Source organism: Sminthopsis crassicaudata, chromosome 1 (assembly GCF_048593235.1).
Source record: "Sminthopsis crassicaudata isolate SCR6 chromosome 1, ASM4859323v1, whole genome shotgun sequence".
NCBI classification, from domain to species: Eukaryota; Metazoa; Chordata; class Mammalia; order Dasyuromorphia; family Dasyuridae; genus Sminthopsis; species Sminthopsis crassicaudata.
In genome coordinates this window covers 31,878,326-31,902,824 of record NC_133617.1, presented here as the reverse complement: position 1 = coordinate 31,902,824, position 24,499 = coordinate 31,878,326, and the positions used below count along the sequence as shown (strand labels likewise).

The window sequence follows — 24,499 nt, the reverse complement described above, 5'->3', positions numbered from 1 at the left end:
CATTTATGGCTATGGATCGGTGAGAAAGAAACAGGAGAGAGAAAAAAGAAAGCTGAGGTAAGATAGCAGCATATTCTAAAAGTTTGTTTGTAAGAGCAAGTCCAAAATTGAGAGAGGGGAACTACCTCAGAGAATATTTAAAAGTCAAGGCCAATGGAAGGAGAAAGTAAAGTCATCTGGCCATTAGAATATACTACAGGCCACCTGGACAAAAAGGAAAATAGAAGAGTTTTGGAAATAACTCACAAACCTGCATAGAAACATACCATAGTAGAGCCACAGGGCTTCAATTAACCAGGCTTTGCTTCAATTAATCAGAGTTCTTCCTCTGCTAAAAGCAGAAGGACCGACAACTTCTTGACTTGCCTTAATGATATTTTTATTCTTCAAAAGGCCTTTCAGTTAAGTCTTCCTCACTCTACCCCCTTCCACTCAACTGCCAAAGTGATTTCCCTAAAACACGGTCCTTAACATATAAGTCCTTCCCTCCACAGACTCCAGTGGCTCCCTATCACCTTCAGGGGTAAACATAAAGTCCTCTGTTAGTCACTTAAAGACCCTTTTTGCTTCTCTGGTTGCTTATTCTTCACTTCTCTGCACATGCTCTGACATCGCTATATTGGTCTACTTATCTGTTCCCCATGGTTGGAATCCTCTCCCCCTTCACCTCTGCCTTCTAGGTTCCCTGCCTGCCTTTAAGACCCACTCTCTGTAGGAATCCTTTCCCACCCTCCCTACTTCTCATTCCTTCCCTCTAAGAATATCTTTCTTTTTCTTTTACATTTTTTTTGAGAAGCATTTGGGACTAATTATAGGGTCACAAAGCTAATTAGTGTTAAGTGTCTGAGGCCACATTTGAACTCAGGTCCTCTAGACTCCAGGGCCAGTGAATCTATCCATTGCGTCATTTGGCTGTTCCAAGAGTATGGTTCAGTAACACTGGACAGATCTTGTATGTAGCATCTTTTCCATTAGAATGTGAGCTCCTTAAGGGAAGGACTGTTTTTGCTTTATTTTGTGCCCCTAAACTTAGCACAGTGACTAACATATAGAAAACACTAAATAAATGTTGGCTTAAAAAGGCCAAGGTCTCCCACTGCATCTGGGGCCATCTCTAGTTGTTCTGATCTTTATCTTGCCACTGGAACCAGATGGCTCTGGAGGGAAAAGTGAGGCTGGTGACCTTGCACAGCCCTCCATCACTTCATTCCAATTCACTTGCATCACTTCCCTGATGTCCTGGTCCTCTTCGAGAACGAAGGACAAACAACAACAATAAATGTTGATTGATCTGAAAATAATATGAAGAAACTAGTTGCTGGGGTGGAAATAATGAGAACTTTGGGGGCAAGTGATTGCGCCTTCTTAAAGTTTAATATAGAGAAGGAGAAGTCTGTGCAGAGTCTGACACACACCTTCTAACTTGGGGAAGTAGATTTCAAAGGATTCGGAGGAAAGATATGTAGGATCCCAAAGTGCTATAGGGAAAAATCAGTTCTGGAGGGATAGGAGAATTCAATTTAGGAGACCCAAAGGAAAACAATTTCAGAGAAGAGGGAAAAAAGGGATGTTCTGACGGAATGCTGTAGATACATAAGGCACTCACCAACCAGCTTTTTAAAGCTTAATACAGAAGGTAGAAGTAAGGCCTTATCATAGGATGGTAGTAAGAGTTGGTCCTGTAAAAGGTCTATTCCAATTGCTCACCTTCTTCTTCTTCTTCTTTTTTTTTTTTTGCTGAGGCAATTAGGGTTAAGTGACTTGCCCAGGGTCACACAGCTAGGAAGTGTTAAGTGTTTGAGGCCAGATTAAAATTCAGGTCCTCCTGACTTCAGGGTTGGTGCTCTATCCACTGCGCCACCTACCTGCCCCTTTCCCTCCCCCCTTTTTTAATTGCTCACCTTCTCAATGAGGAATGGAGAGGAGGGGGAGAATTTGGCTCCCAAAATTTGAAAAAGGAATATTAAAGTTGTTTTTACATGTAAAATGGAATTTTTTAAAAAAGATAATATTTTAAAAATCCAATGCTGGGCAGGAGGAATATAGAGAGGCCTGGAGAGACTTAAATCAACTGATGCTGAGTGAAATGAGCAGAACCAGAAGATCACTGTACACTTCAACAACAATACTGTATGAGGATGTATTCTGATGGAAGTGGAAATCTTCAACATAAAGAAGATCCAACTCACTTCCAGTTGATCAATGATGGACAGAGGTAGCTACACCCAGAGAAGAAACATTGGGAGGGGAATGTAAATTGTTAGCACTAATATCTGTCTGCCCAGGTTGCATGTACCTTCGGATTCTAATGTTTATTGTGCAACAAGAAAATGATATTCACACACATGCATTGTACCTAGACTATATTGTAACACATGTAAAATGTATGGTATTGCCTGTCGTCGGGGGGAGGGAATAGAGGGAGGGGGGGTAATTTGGAAAAATGAATACAAGGGATAATATTATAAAATATATATATATATATATAATAAAAAAAAAATCCAATGCTGGGAATGCTAAAACTCATCATTATGAGCTGAGGTTGGGGAGGGAAGCTGAAGACAACAGCTTTTTAAGTTCTTTATTTCATTAAAGAGCACTTTGTAATTGGATAAATACAAGCATTTGCCTTTTTTGGTAGCTTAGTTGCCTAATATATTATCTATATTGTGCTTATTTTGAATGGAATCTCCATTGCCAATATGACTTCTTGGATTTTATTCTTACTACACAAAAATGCTATTGATTTTGTGGGTGTGTTTTAAAGTATGCAAACAAGAAGGGTTTCAAAAAGACTCCCCTAGGAGAAAAGGGAGGAACAAAGAAGGTCCAGGATCTTTGTTTAGCTTGGGTGGGATGATAACTGAAGATGATGATGGAAAGAGCTGTTCAACGCCTACTTTGCTTCTGTTTCTGTTTTTTCTGCCAGAGAAAGAACAGGAAAAGATTGAGCAACCCAGAGCCAATATTCTGATGACAGAATAAGAAAGAGCACACCCATCTCCCATGATGAATTCAATGTGCCCAGGCTGGAGGAACTTTGTCCTTGGGTCTTGGGAGAACAGGCACATGGGATTGCAGAGTCACTGTCAGGAATGCTCGAACGGGCAAGGTGGATAGGGACCACAAAATTGGAAAAGGGGCAAATGTCCCAGTTTTTAAAAAAGGAAGAAAGAGTAGACTCTGTCACCTATGGGTCAGTGAATGTGACTTTTGTTTCTGAGTCAATTTTAGAACAAATCACTAAAGAGTTATGAAATATAGAGAAAGAAAAGTGTTGGTTACAAAGGGGCAGTATGGCGTCATCAAGGACGGGATGTTTTTGTATTTTTGACTAGTCACTTCCTTTTTTGAAAGGATTACTAAACTAGATGGTAAGAAGAAGGCTGTATATTGAGCTTATTTTCATTAGCAAAACTTTGGGTAAAAGTACCTATCTTATACTCTCCAGATGGAGATAATTTGGATTCTATGGCAATATCATTAGCTGGATTTAGAGCTGGTAACATTGTTGAATTCAAATGATAATTGTTAATAGCTCAATATGGATGTTCAAGGAAATCTCTAGAGAAGTGTCCCAGAATTCTGTGTTTGTCCCGATGTTGATTAACATTTTAAAAAAATCAGTGATGTGGATAAAGACAGAGATGGCTTGCTCATCAGTTTTGAAGGTGACAGTAAAAGAGCAGAAAGAGCTAACCTAGTGAATGATAGAATCAGGATCCAAAAGGGTCCTTGCTGGGTCAAGAGCTGAATCTCATAAGATAAAGTTCAGTACAGATAAATATAAAGATTTATAACTGGGTACAAAAAGATCAAAATAAAAAATGAGGAAGACACAGTTGGACAGCAATTGTTCTGAAAAAAGATCTGGGATTTTTACTGGATTAGAGGCTTTACAGAGGATAGCAAGCCTATCACTTCTGTTCTGGACATACTACTTTTATTAAGTGTCCCAATAGCTATTATGGGTTAGGGTTAGGTGGTACAGGTGATACCGAGTCTGGAGTCAGAACAACCTGAATTTAAATCTGGCCTCAGATACTTACTAGTTGTGTGACTCTGAGCAAGTCATTTAACCTTGTTTGCCTCAGATTTCTCATCTGTAAAAAGAGCTGAAGAAGGAAATGGCAAACTATTCCAGTATTTTTGCTAAGAAAACTCCAAAAAGCATCACAAAGAGTCAGATATGAAAACAATCAAACAATAACAAAGAGTTCGTTAGCTTTTTTTTTTTTTTTTTTTTCCTTAAGGTATCATTTATCTGTTTTGACTTACTGGGCTTCCTGTTCACCAAAAACTCCAGTCATTTACCTTGGGCATTATTTTTTTGTCTAGTCATAATTCTTCTCTCCTAAACTGATTTGATTAATGTTTTTGCACTTGAATGGACAATTTTTATCCTTTCTTTTTTAAAATAAGCAGATTGGATCAAAAGATCTAAGGCTTTTTCTAGCTCAAAATATTCTAGGAGTTTTTACTCGGCCATAACTGGTAACTTTTAGGAAACATCTGGGACACCACCTAGCACAGTAAATATTTGTTGAATGAGACCAAACTCCTCCCTTACAAATTATAATTTTTGATCTCTTCACTTTCCTTAGCCTTAGGTCTGGGCCAATCTGTCATGACTCACCGGGGCACATAAGTATCATTCTCCACTGGACACCAAGCCATCACCTCACATGTCTTCACATGAGCATTATAGTTTATACATCTTCCAGTTGCCACTCCTGGAGCAGGATAAGGAGGAACAATGAGACAAGTACTCACCATACTGTAGACACCCCAACTTCTCCACTCCCCCATTTTCTACTATTGGATCCATGGGTACCTTAATCAAGTCACCAAGCAACTTTAACTTGTAAAGATTTGGGCATCAGCATGAAGTTCAACTGTGTAACAGCATGAGATCAATGGTCTCACAAGGGAATTACTTACTTCTCAAGGCAAATAGATACTTTCCAGGGTCTGAGAAAATTGTAGAGGACCAGAGATCTGGATTATTAAATATGGTCTTGTTATAAGACAATCCCAGGGAATCCTGAAGACTTCTGGGCCCTTAAGTTTTTTCCTATCAGAGAAGGGATAACTCCATACTAAAGTAAGACGGCCTTACTTCTCTAATAGAAAAAAACTCAAGGCTATTCTCTCCATTACAGAAAGTCACATTGAGAAGGGCTTGATTTTCTAAGTGTTAGTGACTGCTGTTCTAATGTAACACGTGGCTATTATCTGAACCCACAAAGAAAACATGAACTTTGAGCCTGCTGGCCTTTTCTAGCCAAGAAGCTAACACTAAGAAGATCAAATAGATTCTATGAAGTGCACCATGGGAGATAAGCTCATACCACTGCCATGGACATCAATGGAGCCAAAAGTACAGTCATCGTCTGATTTACATTCAGTTTTAGCACTTGGAAGCTGAAGAAGACAAAAATGAGGAAAAATGAGGAAAAATAAGGCCCCATGTGGGTTTACTTTCAAAACCACAGCCAGTACCCACGTCCTAGGACCTATGGCACTCAAAAGAATAAGGCACAAGGAAGAAGACCATCGCTGGTAGCCTGTTCTACAGGAATGCTTATCACCTACCTCAGCACAGGTGCTCTGTCTCTGATCCAAGGTAGCAATCATGTTGGTCATGATAAACAGTGCGTTTTCCTGCTGTAGAATGGGAAGAAAGACAAGGATGTTGACATCTTCCTATAGCCCACACATACAGACAGAAAAGTCAACTGGTTGTCGATTTACATACTATCGGCTGCTCTCAAGTGCCATAGTGGAAAGCAACCTGGTGCTCCCTATGAGAAAGAGTCATCATTCAGAGTCGCTTGACAAAGATACATGCTTTTAGAGAAGTGACTGTTCTTTCCTTATATAAACTTTCACCCCAGGTACTCAGGTTATCTAGGCTTGGTGCTGATCAGTCATCATGACCAGCATGGTAGGATGTAGAGGGATTTCTTCACAACCTACACATTTCTTTGGATAATCTCTTCCAAATTTTATCCAACTTTGTGGGTACATTTCATAGAACCTATTTAATGTCCTTAGCACACTATTCCTGATTGGAGAGCTATGATAAGATCAAAGTCTGTGTTTTCTTTGTCAGGTTGGATAACCATGTGTTTGATCTTCTACCACAAGAAAGGTCTGAAAGTCTTGTCCCTCATCTTCCCTTCATCATTTTCTTTGAAACAGCTTTGAAATCCATTTTCTTATTCTCTCAAGATACTAACAAGTGTTTGCCAAACATCTGTGTGTATGAGACATTGAGTCTTTGTTTATCTCTGCCAGCCAGGTCCAAATAACCACAGGACTGGCCTGTATCCTTTAGGCATTTAGTCACATAGCAGTATGTCACATGATATTTTCAACTTGCTTTGTATCTATGTGTATAAAATCTTCTTTTTAAACAAGAGTTTATTTTAGTCCTTTGAGTGAATTTTAAAAAAAAATTTATTTGCTGAGGTAATTGGGGTTAAGTGACTTGCCCAGGGTCACACAGCTAGGAAGTGTTAGGTGTCTGAGGTCACATTTGAACTCAGATCCTCCTGACTTCAGAGCTGGTGCTCTATCCACTGCACCACCTAGCTGCCTCTCTGAGTAAATTTTCAAACTGACTAATTTCAACCCTTAATCTGACTGGAAGAGAATGAAGACATAAATAGAAAAAACAAGAAGGAGACTACAAGAAATAAAGATGAAGGTGGACAACTAGTAAGTCATAACATAATAAAGAACTATTATGCTGAGACAGATGACTTGAGAATAGGATGTTAAGACATAGTGTGATAAGAAAATTTTCAAGGAAAGAGAAACCAGATCTTTAAAGTGTAGGAGAACACCAGAAAAACTCTAGAATGGCTTAAAAGAGATGTAAGAAGTTAAAGGAGGAAATAAAGACAGAGATTAAAACTAAAATTTGGATAGAAATAAGACTGCAGAAGAGTGGAGCCAAGATGGCAGAGTAAAGGCGAGGACTCATACAAGCTCATCTTCACAACCCTCCAAATTCTTTTAAATAACGATTCTGAAATAAGATTGCAGAAAAGAGATCTGTAAGGCAAAACAAGAGAGTCAGAAATATGGAATGTCAGAATTTCATTTTCAATTCAGTTTCACAGACTCTGAAAAAGAGAATGATAGATTCAGAATTTGAGAAATACAAATATAGGAGAAAAGTTGCTAGGTTCACATAGGCATTAGAGTGGTAGAGCTGGGATTCTTTCTTTTCAACAAGTCCTTTTAGTTCATAAAATCAGGATCAGAGATTTAGAACAGATCTAAGAAGTCTTCAAATCCAAGCCCATTATTTTACAGTTGAAGAACTGGAAAAATGAAGTGATTTATCCCAGATCACACAGAATAACAGAGCCCAAAAGAAATTATGTTCTGATCAACTCTGATGGAGCTGGCTCTTTTCAACAGCGAAGTGATTCAGTCTAATGGACTTGTGATGGAGAGAGCCATCTGCATCCAGAGAGGACTATACAGACTGAATGTGAATCATAGCATAGTATGTGTACCTTTGTTGTTGTTGTTTGCTTTTTTTCCCCTTTCTCATTTTTCCCTTTTTGATCTGATTTTTCTTATGCAGGCTGATAAATGTGGAAATATGTATAGAAGAACTGCACATGATTAACCTATATTAAATTGCTTACTGTCTAGGGGAAGGGGGGGGAAGAAGAGAAAAAAAAAACTTGGAACACAGGGTTTTGTAAGAGTGAATGTTGAAGACTATCTTTGCATGTATTTTGAATATTAAAAGCTATCATTAAAAATAAAAAAATTGACAGAACCAAGATTTAAATTCAGGTCTTCTGAATCCCAATTAAATTTTCTTGTTGTTCATTCATTTCAGTCATAACCAAGTCTTTGTGACCTCATTTGGGGTTTTCTTGGCAAAGATACTGGGGTGTTGGTTTCCTCTTACAGATGACGCAAACAGGATTAAATGGCTTGCCCAGCAATAAGTGTCTAAGGCTGGATTTGAATTCAGGTCCTTCCAACTCCAGGCCTGGAACTCAAGCCACTGCACCACCAAGCGGTCAATACCTTTTCTATTATACCATGCTGCTTTCCCCAAAGAAACTGAAAGGAGATGAAGATATGTGAAATATAATCCTGAAAATCTGTAACTTCAGTATTAACTGATCAATCTGAATTTTCTGAGAAGTATTTAAGTCTAAAACCAATTTTTGAAACTGAAACTGCTTTCTCCTCCCTCCTCAAATTTTCGGAGAATGTCGACCTGATCTCTTTCATGCTTTGCCTTGCATTATGTTTATCTATACATCATTCCCTACAGTGAATTACAAGTTCTTTGAGGGCAAAAATAATGCCATCTATTCTCTTTCTCCCCATCTGGCCAGCCTGGAGCTTTGTACATAGGAGGGACTTAATAAAGGTTTGTTGAATTTAAGTTGGGAGAATCACTTTGGGATTGATTGCAGAACAGAGAGGGAAGAGAATTGAGTTATAAAACTCTTACTGGCTTCTGTGGTAAACAGAGGAAGACAGAGTCAACGCCATAAGGAGTCTGTCAGAGTCCAAACATCAATCCATGATTTACTCAGTCTGGGAGTTGCCTCCTAATTTAGGGACTAGTGTAAATGAATTGCTCAATGTCATACAACTGTTAAGTTTGAGAAGCAGGACATGAACCCAACATATGAACTCCAAACCCAGCACTCCCATATTGCCCCAGACTGCCTCTATTATTTCACAGATAGCTTGATCAACATGGAACCAACAGCTAATTTTAGGACTAGCACTGTATTCAATACAAATAAAAATCTCTATTCAGTCTGGGCAAAGAAGGAATAGAAGAGCTTTTAATGGGCAGAAAGGGAATAATAGAAACAGGAAGAAATCATACAGAAGGAACTCGTAAAGTTTATTTGTGAAGAAGCTAATGAATCTCTAATCCCATTAAGAAAGGAGAGTTTTTATATAATCTGTAAAGCATTTTGTTCAGATCTGCCATAGAAGGCACTGTGGCTGTGTATTACCTTACAATGGTTGTAATAAAAATATCAATACTAATGACAAGATAGAGCTATCATTGCCATAGCAATTTAAGGTTTGCCAAGCACTTTCCTAATGCTAATTCATTTGACCCTCCCAATCCTCCTGGGAAGTGGAGACTACAGGTATTTTCATTTCTGTTTTACTGAGATTCAGAGGTAAAGGGACTATTGGAATACACGGGAGAGCTGTTGGAATACATGGGAGCCACCTGACAGTGGCTGCTGGAGATCCAACACAGAATGGATCTCCTCTTGTGAGAGGATGATACAAGGAGACTGAGAGGCAGTTGCTGTTCTCTGATTGAGAGGCCGTTGCATTGTCTGACCCTGGCTGAGTTTGTCCCAGCTTATATGCTCTATTCTAATTACACTATCAGAGGTGTGAATCTTGTGGAACTATATATTAAGTACTAAGTACATATACTGAACTATAGAACTATCAAGCACCATGCTAAATTAGATAACCATTGTCTTTCTCAATTCCACTGAGTTAGCACCTTGTAAGAATCCTTGTTTTAAATACAGAGTTCTGGCCCATAACAAGGGACTTGCCCAAGATCATTCAGGATTCAGATCTGGCCCTTCCTCATACTACATCCAGATTCTACTCATTAACCTATGTTGTCTTTCTACAAGAAGACATGGCAGGTCCTTGAATTCTCAGGAACAGGTCAAAGTCAAATTAAATCAATAAGCATTTATTAAGAATCTACTATATATTCCAGGCACTGTGCTGATCAAATTAAGTTCTCATTAAAAAACCTGCAATCTATGCATGCAATAGCTATCTAACCGCAATACTTATTTTAATTCCATTTTCAGAATGCTAACTACTCTTCCCTTCTCTGGAACTTCATACTCACCTTAATATTTGAAGGACTTGTGATTTTATGTGCATAGGTACTACTCAAATGACTGGGATCCTAGATCCCAATCCTCACCTTTAAGAGTTTCTATGGTTACAAGATTAAATATCTGATGTCTAACCAGGTGATAAAACTGCCAACTTGCCAGGGTAGCCCTCAGATAAAAGATAAGCAATCATGAGAATCAACAGCTTCCTATTCTATTTTTTAAATTATTATTATAGCTTTGTATTGACAGAACATATGCATGGGTAATTTTTCAACATTGACCCTTGCAAAAACTTCTGTTCCAACTTTTCCCCTCCTTCTCTCCACCTCCTCCCCTAGATGGCAGGCAGTCTCATACATGTTAAAGTATATGCTAAATACAATATATGTATACATATTTATACAGTTATCTTGTTTCACACACACAAAAAAATCAGATTTAGAAAGAATGGAAAAACAATTTGGGAAGAAAACCAAAAATGCACAGCTTCCTATTCTTAAAAAAAGTTGATTGATATAAATAGGCTTGAAGAGAGGGGGATTTGCAAGACTCTAGGGTATTTATTTTTGCATATTTTTCTTTGCATAATTTTAAGTCTCCCATGAGATCTGAATTACCATGATCTGATTGGTCCACATGGATGAAAGTGTAAGTCCAAGATTATCCTCCAAAAAAAATTCTTCCATCAGTCCTGAATTAAGGGTGGCAGCTTATCTCCATGTGATCACATTTGTGATATAAACTACATGGAGTAAAAGGTACAAATTATATTCTGTTGTTCCAAAGAGGAAACAACAGTCATTAAAAGTTGTAAAATGTTAATGTTTACTTTAGGACTTTTTTTCCCCTTAACTCAGAGATCATAGCTTAGAAAACTAGTCGCTAGACAAGAACAACCTTCTTCTATTTTGCCTTTTGCTCACACTGGCTTTTAAAACATTATTAGTATATTTTGTTTTTATACTCCCTGAATTTCCCTTTTCAGCTTTCTTCACTTCCTTCCCTCCCCAAACTGCCCCTTATAAAAAAAAAAAAAAAAGAAGAAGAAGAAGAAAAAGTAAAGCAGTCAATATGTTTTAAAAATTGGATGTTATTTTCAATGTTCCACACCTGTGGGTCCCCCACTTCTTCAAGGAACAGAGGAATCCATCTTCTATCTCTAGGATCATTTGGAACCTAGGATCATGTTCTTTCTATTCCCACCACATACTTTTTCTACTGTTTTGTGGTAACTGTTCTTTCAGTTATATTGTTGCAGTATAATACACAATGTATATTCTTGGCTCTGCTTATTTCACTTTGTAACAGTTCATACCAGTTTTCTTTTGCTTCTCTGTGGTCATAATTTCTTACAACAAAATAACATTCTATTATTTTTATGAATCATAGTGGGTTTTTTTTTTTTTTTTGGTATTTCCTCAATTGATGAGCATCTACTTTGTTTCTAGTTCTTACCTTCCACGAAAAAAGTTACTTTTGGAGACTTTTTTGTCAGTGATTTCTTTGGGGCACAAGCCTAGCAATAATACCTCTAGTTTATGGAAATTTTACTCATTTATTTGCTTAACTCTAAATTGCTTTATGGAATAATTGTACCATTCATTCACTAACAATATATCCCCCTCCTGAATTATGTCTTGTCATGGCAAAGGGGCTTGAGTAACTCAAGGAAACAATTAGCTATGTCATGCGTAGTTATCCAAGAAGGACAAATCATAGTGAAGTTTTCTGACAAAAGGTGTCCACTGGAGAAGGAAGTAGCAACCACTTCATTATCTTTGCCAATAAAACTCCAATGGATAGTAGTGTGTGTGTGTGTGTGTGTGTGTGTGTGTGTGTGTGTGTGTGTGAGTGTGTGTAGCATGCTATAGTCCACAGGGTCATGAAGACTTGGACACAACTGAACAACTACACAACAACCTATCTATTGACAATATTGATTATTTCCATCTTGGCCAATTTGCTGAGGTGAAACTTCAGGATTATTTTGATTTGCAATTTTTTTTATTATTAGTCACACCATCTTTTAACTTAAGAATTCCAAAATCTCAGAGCTGGAAAGAACAAAATTTCTCTAATACAATCTTTGTGAACAAGATAGAAACAGGTTAAATAATGGTATAGTTAGGTAGATTCAAAAAACTGGACCCAAAGAATAGTCAATTAATGAGTGGTTGTAACCTTGGATGGACAGCTCTAGTTGACTACCTCCATTTCTTTGAAACAAAAACATATGCTTGGCCTATGTAATTTAATATTTTTATCAATGACCTGGATAAGGACATTCATAGAATGTCTATCACACTGGCAAATAAGGCTGGGAGGGATGGCTAACCCAATGGTAGATCCAAAAAAGCATAAAAGGCATGTGTGCTATTTTTCCTGGAGAAATGATGACCCTTCAGGGAAGGGTCATGATGAAAGACCTTAGATTTTTGAAGAGCCGTATTGTAGAGGAAGTTTTTGATGTGCTCTGCTCAGTTGGAGAGGACAAAACTAGGAACAATGGGCAGAAATTGCAGAGGAAAAATTTGACTTAGTATAAGGAAAACAATTCCTAATAATTAAAGCTGCTCCAAATTAACTGGATACTATGATAGTAATTAATTTCCCCTTACTAGAAGTCTTCAAGAAGAGAATGGATTTGATTTTGGGGCCCACATTGGCCAAGATGTCCCTGAAATCCCTTCTAATTTAAGACTGTGTGTCCTCAGAAAAAGCAGAACATGTCAGAGTAGGATGCAGTATTCTAACTTCCCTGTTCTCTCTCTTTTTTTCCTTGAACTTAACATCAAATAAAATATTTCATGTGAAGTTGTGGATCTCTTTTGAGTACTTGTTTTACTTAGAAATACATGATAAGTTCAATATATAACTTTCAAAGCTGTCTTATTTGTGGGTGTTTCTTTCTGTCCTTCTATCTGTTCTATTCTGTGTATTTTAAAAAAAAGTGTTTTAATGTCTTTTTTTTCTTTTTCTTTTTCCCCCCCTCAATATTATATCCCTTTCCCCTTTCTTCTTCCCAGCCACTCCCAATAGGAAAAAAAAAAAGAGAGAGAAAAGAAAAGAAAAACAAAGCCTTTGTAACAAACACACAGTCAAGCAAAAACAAATTTCTACATTGGTCACATTGGAAAATGTCTCTCTTCTTCTGTATCTCAGGTCAATCAGCTCAAGAGGTAGGACCTTCAGTTGTAGGGAATCATGGTCAGCCATTGCATAGATCAGCGTTCTTGAGTTCAGAGTTGTTTTCTATACTATCTTTGGCATATTGGTTTCTTGAATTGCTTCCTTCAATCTTCATCCTTTCATGGGTCCTATCTTTCTGGGTCAGTTTTGTTCTCAGCTAATTACTATCAAAGCTGTTAGTCTACAAATGTAATTCTTTGCTCTATATAATAGTGTAGCATATTGGGGCAGCTAGGTGGCTCTAATGGAGGGAGCTGTGGTCCTGGAATCAGGAAGACCTGAATTCAAAAGCACACAAGTTGTATGACCTGGAAAAGTCATCTAACCCTGCGTCCCCAATATCTTTGTTGAGAAAACCCCAAAAATGAGATCATGAAAGAGTATGTCACGACTGAAACGATGAAACAAAAACTACAATATTGTACCAATTCAGGCACAGAAGATTAACTTTCTCTAGCTTCCAAATAAACTCAAAGCACAAGAATTTTCATGTTTTTCAGGGCCTGACATCGATTTCTCTTGATATGTCAGGTTTTAAATATTGCAGTTGTTGTTTAACCCTTAAAGCTTTGTAGCTGAAGAAGTGACAATAAGGATTACCCCACTATCCAACCAAACCTCCAGACTAAATGGACACTAATTGACTATTTATTTAGGCTTGCTTTTCATTTTGTCCATAAGGGATGGATGGACACTCTGGGTCAGGAAGACTGGTCCAAGTCTTGCCCTTGACACATGTTCACTTGAACTCTCTGCTGAGGTGCTAAGTTACAAAAAAGTTCCTGATTTGCAACAATGGAAGGAGATTTCCACATCAGGAATTCACCACCCACTATTAAAATCATGTGTCCAGACCAGAAAAAAAAAAAAAAAAAGTTTGTCAGCAGGAACTTAGGATGGCCACGGGGCTAATAACCATTAAACACAGCTGCAAAGCAAATAAATATAAGGCACGAGTGAGTACGAGGAAGGGACAAAGTGTGAAACATACCTGAGCCGGGATCACATAATCTGCCACATCCCAGACCCTGAGCCCCAGATCAGAGGTATTGGTCAGAGCCACGCCTTTCACCTTTGTGGTACTAGAACTGACCACTGAATCCATCTCTTGGTAGCCTTTTTCCCAAACAAACACCCACCTGCAAAATAGAAAGCTGATTACATATATCTTTGTATAATGGGGCTAGTGCTTTCTCCAAGTTGTCACATCCCTTAGATTTAGGGTTGGAAGGAACCTTGGAGATCATTTGTCCAAAGCTCTGCATTTTGCAGATGACAAGGGAAGTGACATAATTAGCAGAAATATAATTTAATTCCAGGTCTTCTGAAGGTTAGATCCAGATTTTTTATTTTTTTTCTAGATAGACGGAAAAAGCATTTATATATATATATATATCAGGCTCTAGGGATATAAATGAAAACAGTTCTTGCTTTCAAGGAGCTTACTTTTTTTTTTTTCTTTTTTTTTTTTTTTTTTTCTGAGGCAACTGGGATTAAGTGGCTTGCCCAGGGTCACACAGCCAGAAAGTGTTGTATCTGAGATCACATTTGAACTCAGGTCCTCCTGCCTTCAGGGCTGGTGCTCTATCCATTACAACAACTAGCTGCCCCAGGATCTTACATTCTAATGGGGGAGATGATGTATCAAGGTGAGCTGGCAGAGGGGATAAGCAGTTCTAGGGATATGGGATAAGGATACTGGGAAGTGATTGTACAGTGCTAGTATAAGATATGGCGAAAGCTTCCTATAGGATTCTGGTGGTCCAATGCAAGGTTATGGAAGATGAGTGGGAGGAGGGAAAGAGGGAAAGTAATGATTTTATTAAATTATTCAATGATATTTGACTCTTCACAATTTCATTTGGGATTATCTTGGGAAAGATACTGGAGTGGCTTTCCATTTCCTTTTCCAGCTCATTTAACAAATGGGGAAACTAAGGTAAACAGAGTTTAAGTGATGAGTCTTCCTGAGTCCAGGCAGTCTATGCACTATGGCACCCATCATGATGGCTGTAGTACAAGCAATAAGATGAAGAGATAGCTCCTTCCCTCCTGGTAACTTCTGATAATGAGAGCCTCCCATTTCAGAATCATTAATGGTAGGTTGAATACCAATATTGCCTATTGCACCAGATTTGCAGGAATTACAGAAATGCATACGATAATCCCTGGCTGCAAGGGATTTACATTCCAGCACATTCTGGATTCCTTATCTCCCTTTCCTATGAAAATGCTTGTTTTCCTGGTCTGGGAGAAGTAGAGGAATGAGCTTAAGAAATCTCCTTTCCTCTGATACAGCTACTCCTCTGAAGAGAGACCCTCATCACCTCCCACCTGGGCTATGGCAATAGCTGCTGAGGGCTCTGCCTGTCTCAGGACTACCCCCACTCTAGTCCTTCCTCCAGTCAGCCACCAAGCACAGGTCCCAGCATGTCATTATCCTCCTCAATAGATTCCAGTGGCTCCCTAACACCTTCTGGATCCCCCGCAGAAACCCTGTTAGGCCTTCAATACCTGCCCCGGAAGCTACAGGGGGTACAGTGCATAGAACACTAAGCTCCCCCAGCCAATTTTTTTTGATCCTCTTACACCTTTGATTGCCCTGTGCTACTTGTTTGTATCTTGTTTCTCCATAGTTGCTTCCACATTGTCTCTCCAATCAAGGATTTGTCTTTTGCCTTTCTTGCATATAGTAGACATTTAATAAATGTTTAATGATTGATTTTAAGAACATTAAATATTTTTAAATTACCCTATCCTTGAGAGCTTTCAACTAATTTGAAAGAGAAACTCTTATTAATCAGTCAATCTCTAATTATGAAAGAAGAGCTATTGCCCAGTCTTTGATTAGCCTAGGAAGATCTCTTCCCTTGTAGTAATGTGGACAAGGATAAAGGGTAGAGGCCCAGGATTGATCCACCTCAGCAGTAGCTCCGACATCTGAAGGGTGAGGAGGGAGAACATTTCAGGCATGGAGATTACAAGTGAGGAGTTATAAAGTTGGGTTATGGCCATATCTTTTGTGAAGAAGAGCAAAGATGATGTTACTATTTTACAGTATACTGAGGGGGGAGCAGGTAACAAGGTTGGAAAAGTAGGAAAGGGCATGGCTGTGAAGGGCTTTAAAAGCCACGAGATTTCATATTTGATCTAGGAGGTAATAGGGAGCCACTGGAGTTTGATGGGGGGGAGGAGATAAGATCCATTGGAATGTAAAACAACATGAGACCAAAAACCCAGGAGGCTCTGGTATTAAGATCAGCAGTCAGGTTGTGAAGATCGAAATGACAGATCTTGGTGACAATGTGAAAATGTAGGGTGAATTGTTAGTGAGGAACTGAGGATTACACAACAAGGGAGCTTGGGTGATTAGAAGAATGATGTTACTCTTGATAGTTACAGGGGAGTCTGGAAGAGGGAAATATTTGGGGAAAAGACAAGAAGATTTATTTTGTCCATGTTGAGTTTGAGATGGCTTCAGGACTTAAATATTGTTTTTTTAAAATATTTTAATAGTTTTTATTTACCATATATATGCATGGGTAATTTTACAACATTGACAATTGCCAAATCTTTTGTTCTAATTTTTCCCCTCCTCACACCAGATGGTGGGTTGACCGATACATGTTAAATATGTTAGAGTATAAATTAAATACAATATATGTATACATAGGGCTTAAATATTCAATGGGCAATTGGTATTTCAAAGACTACAGGTCAAGAGAGAGGTCAGGGCTGGAAAACAGATGTGAAAACCATAGACAAAAAGATGATCATTAAATCCATGGGGTCTGATTACCAAGATTACTAAGCAAGATAATCTAGAAGGATGTAGAAGATGACCTAGGATGAAGTTTGGGGGACAGTCACAGTTACTTCAGGCCACTTGTCACCAGAATGGAAGAACTGTTTGAGGAGAGAAATTCAGTGGTTTTAGGAAAATGATTATTTAAGATTAAGTGACTATTGTTGTAGATCGATGAAACCAAATGCTTACTTTTCCCTTATCCTGAATTCTATAACTTGTGTTTTATCATATTGTGAAATTTCCTTGTTTAGAAATCCTGTAAATGTTATTTCAAATTGGAAGGGATGCATGAAGCCATGACATATTCTTCTAGTTTGAACAGTTCCCTCACAAGCAGAACAATGCTTAAATTGATAACTGAATAAACATTATTTCTGGCAGGCTGGTACCTATGGAGTATGATTTTAATATTTCTTTTCTCTGACAACCATAAAGAAAGTTAAACTATCCTTTTTAAAAACTGTTATAGCTTTTTATTGACAGAACATATGAATGGGTAAATTTTTAACACTGACCCTTGCAAACACTTCTGTTCCAACTTTTCCCTTTTTTCCCTCCATCCCCTCCCCTAGATGGCAAGCAGTCTCATACATGTTAAGCATGCTAAATAAAGTATTCTTTTTAAACCCTGACTATCAGGGAGGAAGATAAAAGGGCTGATGGCAGAGGATGAACATCAGAAAACTTTTTAAGTAATAAGACAAGTATAAATTGATATTCTTTGAGAAGAGAACTTTCTGGTCCCAATGCTATAAATACAAATAGGAATTTAGATTTTGTTTCTCTTTCTGAGTTACCTCTATCAGTTACTCCTCAGCTTGTTTCAAATTAATGGAAATGTTCACTCAGTACAAGAATATTAATATCTTACCATCACTAATTAACAATCAAAATGCAACTCAAAATATATGGCCTCAAATCAATCATACCTGGGCCATCCCATGTGATGAAAACTAAAATGCTAGTGAAAAAAAATTGTAGAATTTGGGTCTGGGAAATTCATTTTGGAAGTCCTTTGTTCACTGATCTAAAAAATGACTACTTTTTGTCTGTATTCAACCTATATAAGTAATTGTAATAAGTATATACTAAGAAGAGCCATTCTCTAATAGGTTAGACAGTTAAAAGGTATGAATAGGCAGTTTTCAAAAGAAGAGATATGTTATCAACAGTTGTATGAAAAAATGCTTCCAGTCATGATAAGAAATGCAAATCTTTAAAACTCTAAAGTTGTATCTTCTAGCCCATCAGATTGGCAAAGAGGAACCCTCCCCCCCAAAAAAAAAATTACAATTGCTAGAGAGGCTAAGGTCAGGCAGGCACACTGTTGATGAAGCTGTGAGCTGATCCAATCATTTTGGAAATATGTTTATGTCTCTAAAATCTATAACACTGTTAGTTCTTTATCCCAAAGAGATCAAAAGCAGAGGGAAAGGACCCCATATGTTCGAAAAAAGTTTATAAAATAGCACCTTTTGTTGGCACAAGAAAGAACTTGAAACAAGTTCTATTATGTCATTATATCATGTCAGTTAATCAGCAAATATTTATTAAGGGCTAACTATAATCCCAGCACTGGAGATACAAATATATATGTTAAAAAAAACAAAACCCATAATCCCTACTTGCAAGGAGTATATATTCTAAAGGGCAAGACAGATACTTATGTAAGTAAATGTTTCCTAATATGTGAATATAATGTTATATTTTTGCAATTATATTCTGGAATATAATTAGAATATTATTTAAAGGGATAGAATAAGAAATGAAAAAAAGATTTAAAGATATCTGGAAAGACTTGTATGAAATGATGCAGAATGAAGTGGGCAGAATCAGGGGGACAAATTATACAGTGACTATAATGAGGTAAACATTTGTAAAAAAACTTAAAAACTTTGATGAGTGCAAAGAGTGGTTATGATTCTAGAAGATGGATATTAAAACCTGCTTCCCATCCTCCATTATGCTATATAATATTAAACATATAAATATACATTATACATTATGACTATAAATATCTATAAATAGATATATAAGAAAACAGAATGAATTTCATAAAGGGTATGCTAATAAGTTAAATTTACAGTACAGTATTGCTAATAAGTTAAATTTAACATATATTTAAAACTAATTTGTGGGTAATATTTATGATTTCATATACAATTCACTTTTTCTTGTGGATGGAAATGTTTCTGTTTGTCAAAGTTATAATAAAAACTAAAATTTACCCCTAAAAAGCTGCTTTTTGCAAGAGAATCGTTTTGAGTGTCAGCATGGACTTTGCCAGAGGCAAAGAATCATTAAGGAGAATGAATCCAGAAATTTAATTGAAAAATAGAGATTTTCCTCGCTGGTCTCCCTGAAGAATTCTGACTTGAGAAAACAGAGTAGACAGAAATGATTAAAGCAAACTGAGAATTTTATCTTTGATCTACAGGAGCTTATAGATCTTCTAGGAAGGACGCAAACAAGTCTTAGCTCCTGCTCACATAGGACTGAAAAGGCAGAAGGAATGGCAAAATACCAATTCATTAAGTTCCATTCAGGTGGGTGCCTTCCCTGACCTTCTCTGACTCTGGTTTGGGAGCTGGATCCCATTTGTGAGATGGAAGATACTGCTACCCATCCTACCTTTCTAGTCTTTGTACACCTTTCTTCCCTCCCTACTCTTCAGTCCAGTAACAATCAATCCAAAAACATTTATTATTTACTTTGTGACAAGCAAATATAACTAAAGATTTAAGCAGGATGAGAGAGAGGAAAGACTATATTTTTACAGACACAATTCCAACTGTGTGACCCTAAGCAAGTCATTTGACATTTTAGTAATCTACGTCACTCTCTAGGGCTGTTCCCTCACCAAGACACTCCATATCCTGGCTCTGCCATTTTCACTGGCTGCCCCTCAATCCTTTTATTCTCTTCCTTCTAATCTCTGCCTCCTGGCTTCCTCTAATTCTTAGCTATAATCTTCCCTTTTGCAAGAAGCTTTTCATGGTCCTTAATTTCAGTGCCTCCCATTCCCATCCCCATTTTATCCTCTATATCTGGTCTTCTCTCCATTAAACCGAGAGCTCGAGAAGGGGAGGGACTGTCTATTGCTGTTTCTGTGTATTTCCAGAACTTTGCCCAATGCCAGGAACATAGCATGGACTTAATAAATGCTTGTCAATCACATGACCCATCTTAGAGCCAAGCAGGAAAGATCATTTTAATAACTCTGACATGAAACAAATCTTGCTGGGTTGAACTGGGCTCTGGAGTCATTTTTTCACTGTACAAATATTCACTGGGCACCGGTAAATGAGGCCCTCATGCTAAGTAGGGTGGGAATAAGATGGAGAAGGCTTATTTCTATTCTCCAGGGTCATTTAGTCTTGGGTGGGGAGGACTGAGTAGATGGGCACTGGGGAACCATTTAAAATGTCCTACCAAATCCCACAAAAAAGCAGAAGATTGAACACAGTAACAGTCACATTGTGAGGATGATCAGCTTTGATAGACTTCGCTCTTCTCGGCAATACAATCAGTGATCCAAAAACCTCATGATGGAAAATGATTTCCAAATCCAGAGAGAAAACTATGGAGTGTAAATGCAGATTGACGCATACTATTTTCACTTTTGTTATTGCGTTTTCTCTCTTGGTTTTCCCCTTTTGTTCTAATTCTCCTTTCACAATGTGACTAATACAGAAATAAGCTTAATCTGACTATACATGTATGACCTATATCAAACTGATTGTCATCTCCGAACGGGGTGAGGGGAAGGAGGGAGGAAAAAATGGAAATAAAAATCTTATAAAAGTAAATGTTAAAAACTAATAATTTTTTTTAAAAAGAAAGGCAATTGATTGCTAAAAGCCACGAGCACCACAGAGATTCTGCTAGAAAAGCCAAGAAATCTTTTTTTCTTGAGCTTCAAAATCTCAAAGAGAAAAAAAAAGTTTTAAAATAGTATCATTACTTCAATGTGCTTCAAAGCCAGAGTCCCCCAAACCCACAAAACAACTCAGATGATGCAGATCCTGGAGTCGCAAAGTCTAGCCTCAGACACATACTAGCTGGGTGATCCTGGACACTCTGTCTGCCTCAGTTTCCCCATCTGTAAAATGGAGATAATAACAATACCTGCCTCCTAAGGTTATTGTGAGGCTCAAATGTGGTAATAGAGGTAAATTTACCTCTCCTTGGTATTCAAAGCTATTCATAGCCTAGCTTTCCAAACTTCTATCCTGTACCGCTTCTCCTTTCATCATGAACTCTTCCATCCATTCACTTTGGCCTTCTGGAAGCCTCTCATGTTGCTCAAACAGGGCGCTCTCTCTAGGCTGGGGGCATTTATCCGGACTGCTCTTCGTCCTCAAATCTTTCCCAGGCTCCCTTGGTAATTAATCTTCCAAGTCCTCCAGCTGAAATCCCACCTCCTCCAGGAAGTCTTCCCATTTTATTCTAATGTTTTCCCTCGGTGGATTCCCCCCAGTTATCTTGTAGAGAGCTTGTTAGAATTGTTAGGAGGTTGTGTCCCACAAGAGGCTGTGAGCTCCGGGTTGGGGGGGGGGGGGGGAGGGACGATCCTTTTGCTAGTTTTTGCCCTCAGTGCTTACTTATTACGTGCCTGGCACGGGACTGTGTCCCTGCCTCTATTGGGACTGGAATGGTTTGTCCTTGCCTTCTCTAGCTCATTTAACAAATGAGGAAACTGAGGCAAGCAGGGTCACACAGCTAGTTTCTGAAGTCCCATTTGAGCTCACATGAGCATACAGCAGGCGATTAATACTTGTTTGTTGCGGAACTCCCTCACAGATTCCGACGGGGAAGACGGGAAGGAAAAATAACGGCAAAACCTCAAGCGAACGTCCCGGAGAGATCTCACTGCGGGGAGGGGGTGTGGTCAGCACCCGGCAGCCAGTTAAGTCGGGGAGCGGATCGGTACGTCGCGTCCCGCCGGAGCTGGGCTGAGGCCGACCCTGGGGGCGGGGTGTGCTGGACATCCGCAGGGGGTGGGGGAGGGGCAGAACTGAACCGGACATAGGGAGGTTTTGGGGTGAGGGGCAGAGGATGTGGGGACTTCAGGCTGGGTCGAGTGACTGGAAAAAGTCAGCGCAGGGACCTCGGTCTCTTCCCTCTCACCCTCCCACCTGCACTCGCGGAAACCCTCGATTCTCCCACCCGAGGCTCCCGCTTCCCCGGGGCCTCCCCACTCGTGACTTCCCAGCGCGAGGAAAGGTCGTCCCGGGGACGGGGGAGGGACTGCCGCAGGGGGCGTGGCGTTAACCCCTTCCTGGGTCCTCGTCCCCACGTGCCCGCACGGAGAGCGGGCGCGCGCTCCGGGCAGGCCCCGGGTGGTCCCGAGGGGCCGAGGAGGGGAGAGCCCTCCCGCCAGGTCCCACATAGTCCCTCCGGGGGGCGGTCGTACGCCTGAGCGCTTCCACCTGCTCCCTGGGGCCGCGGGCCCAAGGAGTCCGGAAAGGCGAGCTCTCGGAGAGAGGCCGCGCGCGCACCGCGGGAGGCCGCGCGCCCGAGCAGTCCCCGCCTCGGCCCCAGGCGCGCGCTTACCCGATGACGTAGGCGAGGATGAGCAGCTGCACGCCGCGGTTCATGAGCCCCACTTTGCGGCTGCGGATGAGCACGATGCGCGGCGTGTCATACTCGAAGAAGAAGCTCGACAGCGAAGCCGCGCAGCCCGCCATGGTCCGCAGGCCCGGGGCCAAGCTCCCAGTCTGCAGCCTCCGGTGGCGGCCGAACCGAGCGCAGGGGGAGCGGCCGGGCCCCGCCCCGGCTCCGCCCCCACCCCGCCCCTCGGAGCCCGAGCGCCCGCGGAGGGGCAGGATTTGAACTTGAGTCCGCTTTGACCTGCGGAGCGCGAGACCCCGGAGACCCCCTCCGTGGAGAGCCTCCGGCCGCCCTGGGCTGGAGGTGAAAGCAGAGCTGAGCTGGACCGCGTCCGGGGTCCGAACCTGTGATTATCGATGTGAAACCAAATCAGTTTCATCGGTCCTGCGTGGATTCTCCCTCCACGTGCCCAGCAGCAGTAACTGAAACCCTGGAGCACTTCCTGGGGCTCCTGAGGGGACTCGCCCGGTGTGGGCCGGCCAGCCTGGGTCAGGGGCAGGATTCGAACCCAGCACTTGTTGCCTCCGAGGCGGCCGCTCTTTGAGGGGCTGACGGAAACTTCTTAAAAACACAAGCATTCTCATCTACCAGCTCGAGGCCGGCTCGAGGTTAAGGCTGAGGGCCGTGGCCAGGGACGGAAGCCACGAGGCTGGCCCCGAGTTCCTCCTGGCACCTTATGGAGCGGGAAGGGGCCTTAGAGACAATCTAATCCAGCCTCTGTATTTCACATTGAGGCATGAGTCCGTCTCTCTGTCCCTCCTTCCTTCCCCTCAGCTACTTCACGGAGGAGATTTACCTACGAGGACTCCCAGGGAGTTCACAGGCCCAGCCTCCCCCTTCCCCTGCCCCCCCAAGTCCTTTTCCACCTCTAAGTTCCATCATTTCACCCCTGAAACCTGGGGATTGGGTTAAAGCACAAGGAAAGGTGTGCTTTAACCCGGGGGGGGGGGGGGGGGGGAATCCCAGAATGCTTAATCTCCCGCATCCATTGGAGATGTTAATCATGGCTCACCTTCGCAAAGAGCTTTTTTTAAAATACAGGATCCACGCCCTCCCACCCCACCAAAGTCGAGACCCCCTTTTCATTCTCTCTCTCAATTATTGAACTTCCCCAGAGGCATTTGGTTGCTAAGCAACTGATCTCCGGGATGCTGAGGAGGATGTGGTCCTATTGAGAGACGTCCAGGGGGCCAGGGCAGCTCTTTCCCAGACCTGGAAAACGGTGCAGGGCAATTCGTTAAACTAGCCCCACTGTATAGGCTAATGAAGAGGTGACATTTATCCATTTTTACAAGGCACCTTTCTCTGCCTTGGGTATTTGATTTTTAATCTACTTTTTACTGATGGGCAATTTATTCCATGGTAGTTGTGGTGGAGAGGGGACCTAGTGGAAGGACTTTAGGCTAGACATGCCCCTTGAATTTATATGTAGGGGATGAATTTTATTCATTTTCCTTAGTTAAGCCATTCTAATACAAGTGTGATTGACCCTTAATGTAGCTTTGTTTTTTAAACTCTGAGAGGACACATGCTCCCCTGGCTAATGTTAGAACCCGTGTGAGTAGGGGGTCCCCTAGGAGATTGCTCAGACTCAGAATGTGCCCTCTGTCCTCTACATAAGCAATATTGCTACTGCCTCTGCAGAATGTGATTTATTCATTTATACCAGTGGTCCTTAAACTTTTTAAACAGGGGGCCAGTTCACTGTGGGAGGGCCAGACTATAGTAAAAACAAAAGCTTACCCTCTGTCTCTGCCCCTCAGTCCATTTGCCATAAACCAGCGGGCCCCATCTGGCCCTCGGCCTTTATTTGAGAACCCCTGATGGTAGAGCATCAGGGATGAGCTGCTGTACCTTATCCACAAATCCGTCAATATGTGATGGAGCAGAGCCAAGTTTTTGAAAGATTATTACTGATTATGTTAGAGTGATCATCTTTTTTTTTTTCTTTTTCCTGAGGCTGGGGTTGTGACTTGCCCAGGGTCACACAGCTAGGAAG

The 24,499-nt window shown here is 40.4% G+C and overlaps 1 protein-coding gene across 1 annotated transcript in view; it reads right to left on the bottom strand.

The window, feature by feature from the left end:
• Positions 1-22,678, bottom strand: part of P2RX4 (purinergic receptor P2X 4) — a 33,549-nt gene extending 10,871 nt beyond the window's left edge. The window contains exons 1-5 of the mRNA XM_074297800.1: positions 22,444-22,678; positions 14,071-14,218; positions 5,596-5,667; positions 5,352-5,424; positions 4,637-4,733 (exon numbers count right to left, since the gene is read on the bottom strand). Of these exons, the coding sequence (XP_074153901.1) occupies positions 4,637-4,733; positions 5,352-5,424; positions 5,596-5,667; positions 14,071-14,218; positions 22,444-22,577 (524 nt within the window). The 5' untranslated portion in view covers positions 22,578-22,678. The remainder of the gene's footprint in view (positions 1-4,636; positions 4,734-5,351; positions 5,425-5,595; positions 5,668-14,070; positions 14,219-22,443) is intronic.
• Positions 22,679-24,499: the final 1,821 nt, after the last annotated feature.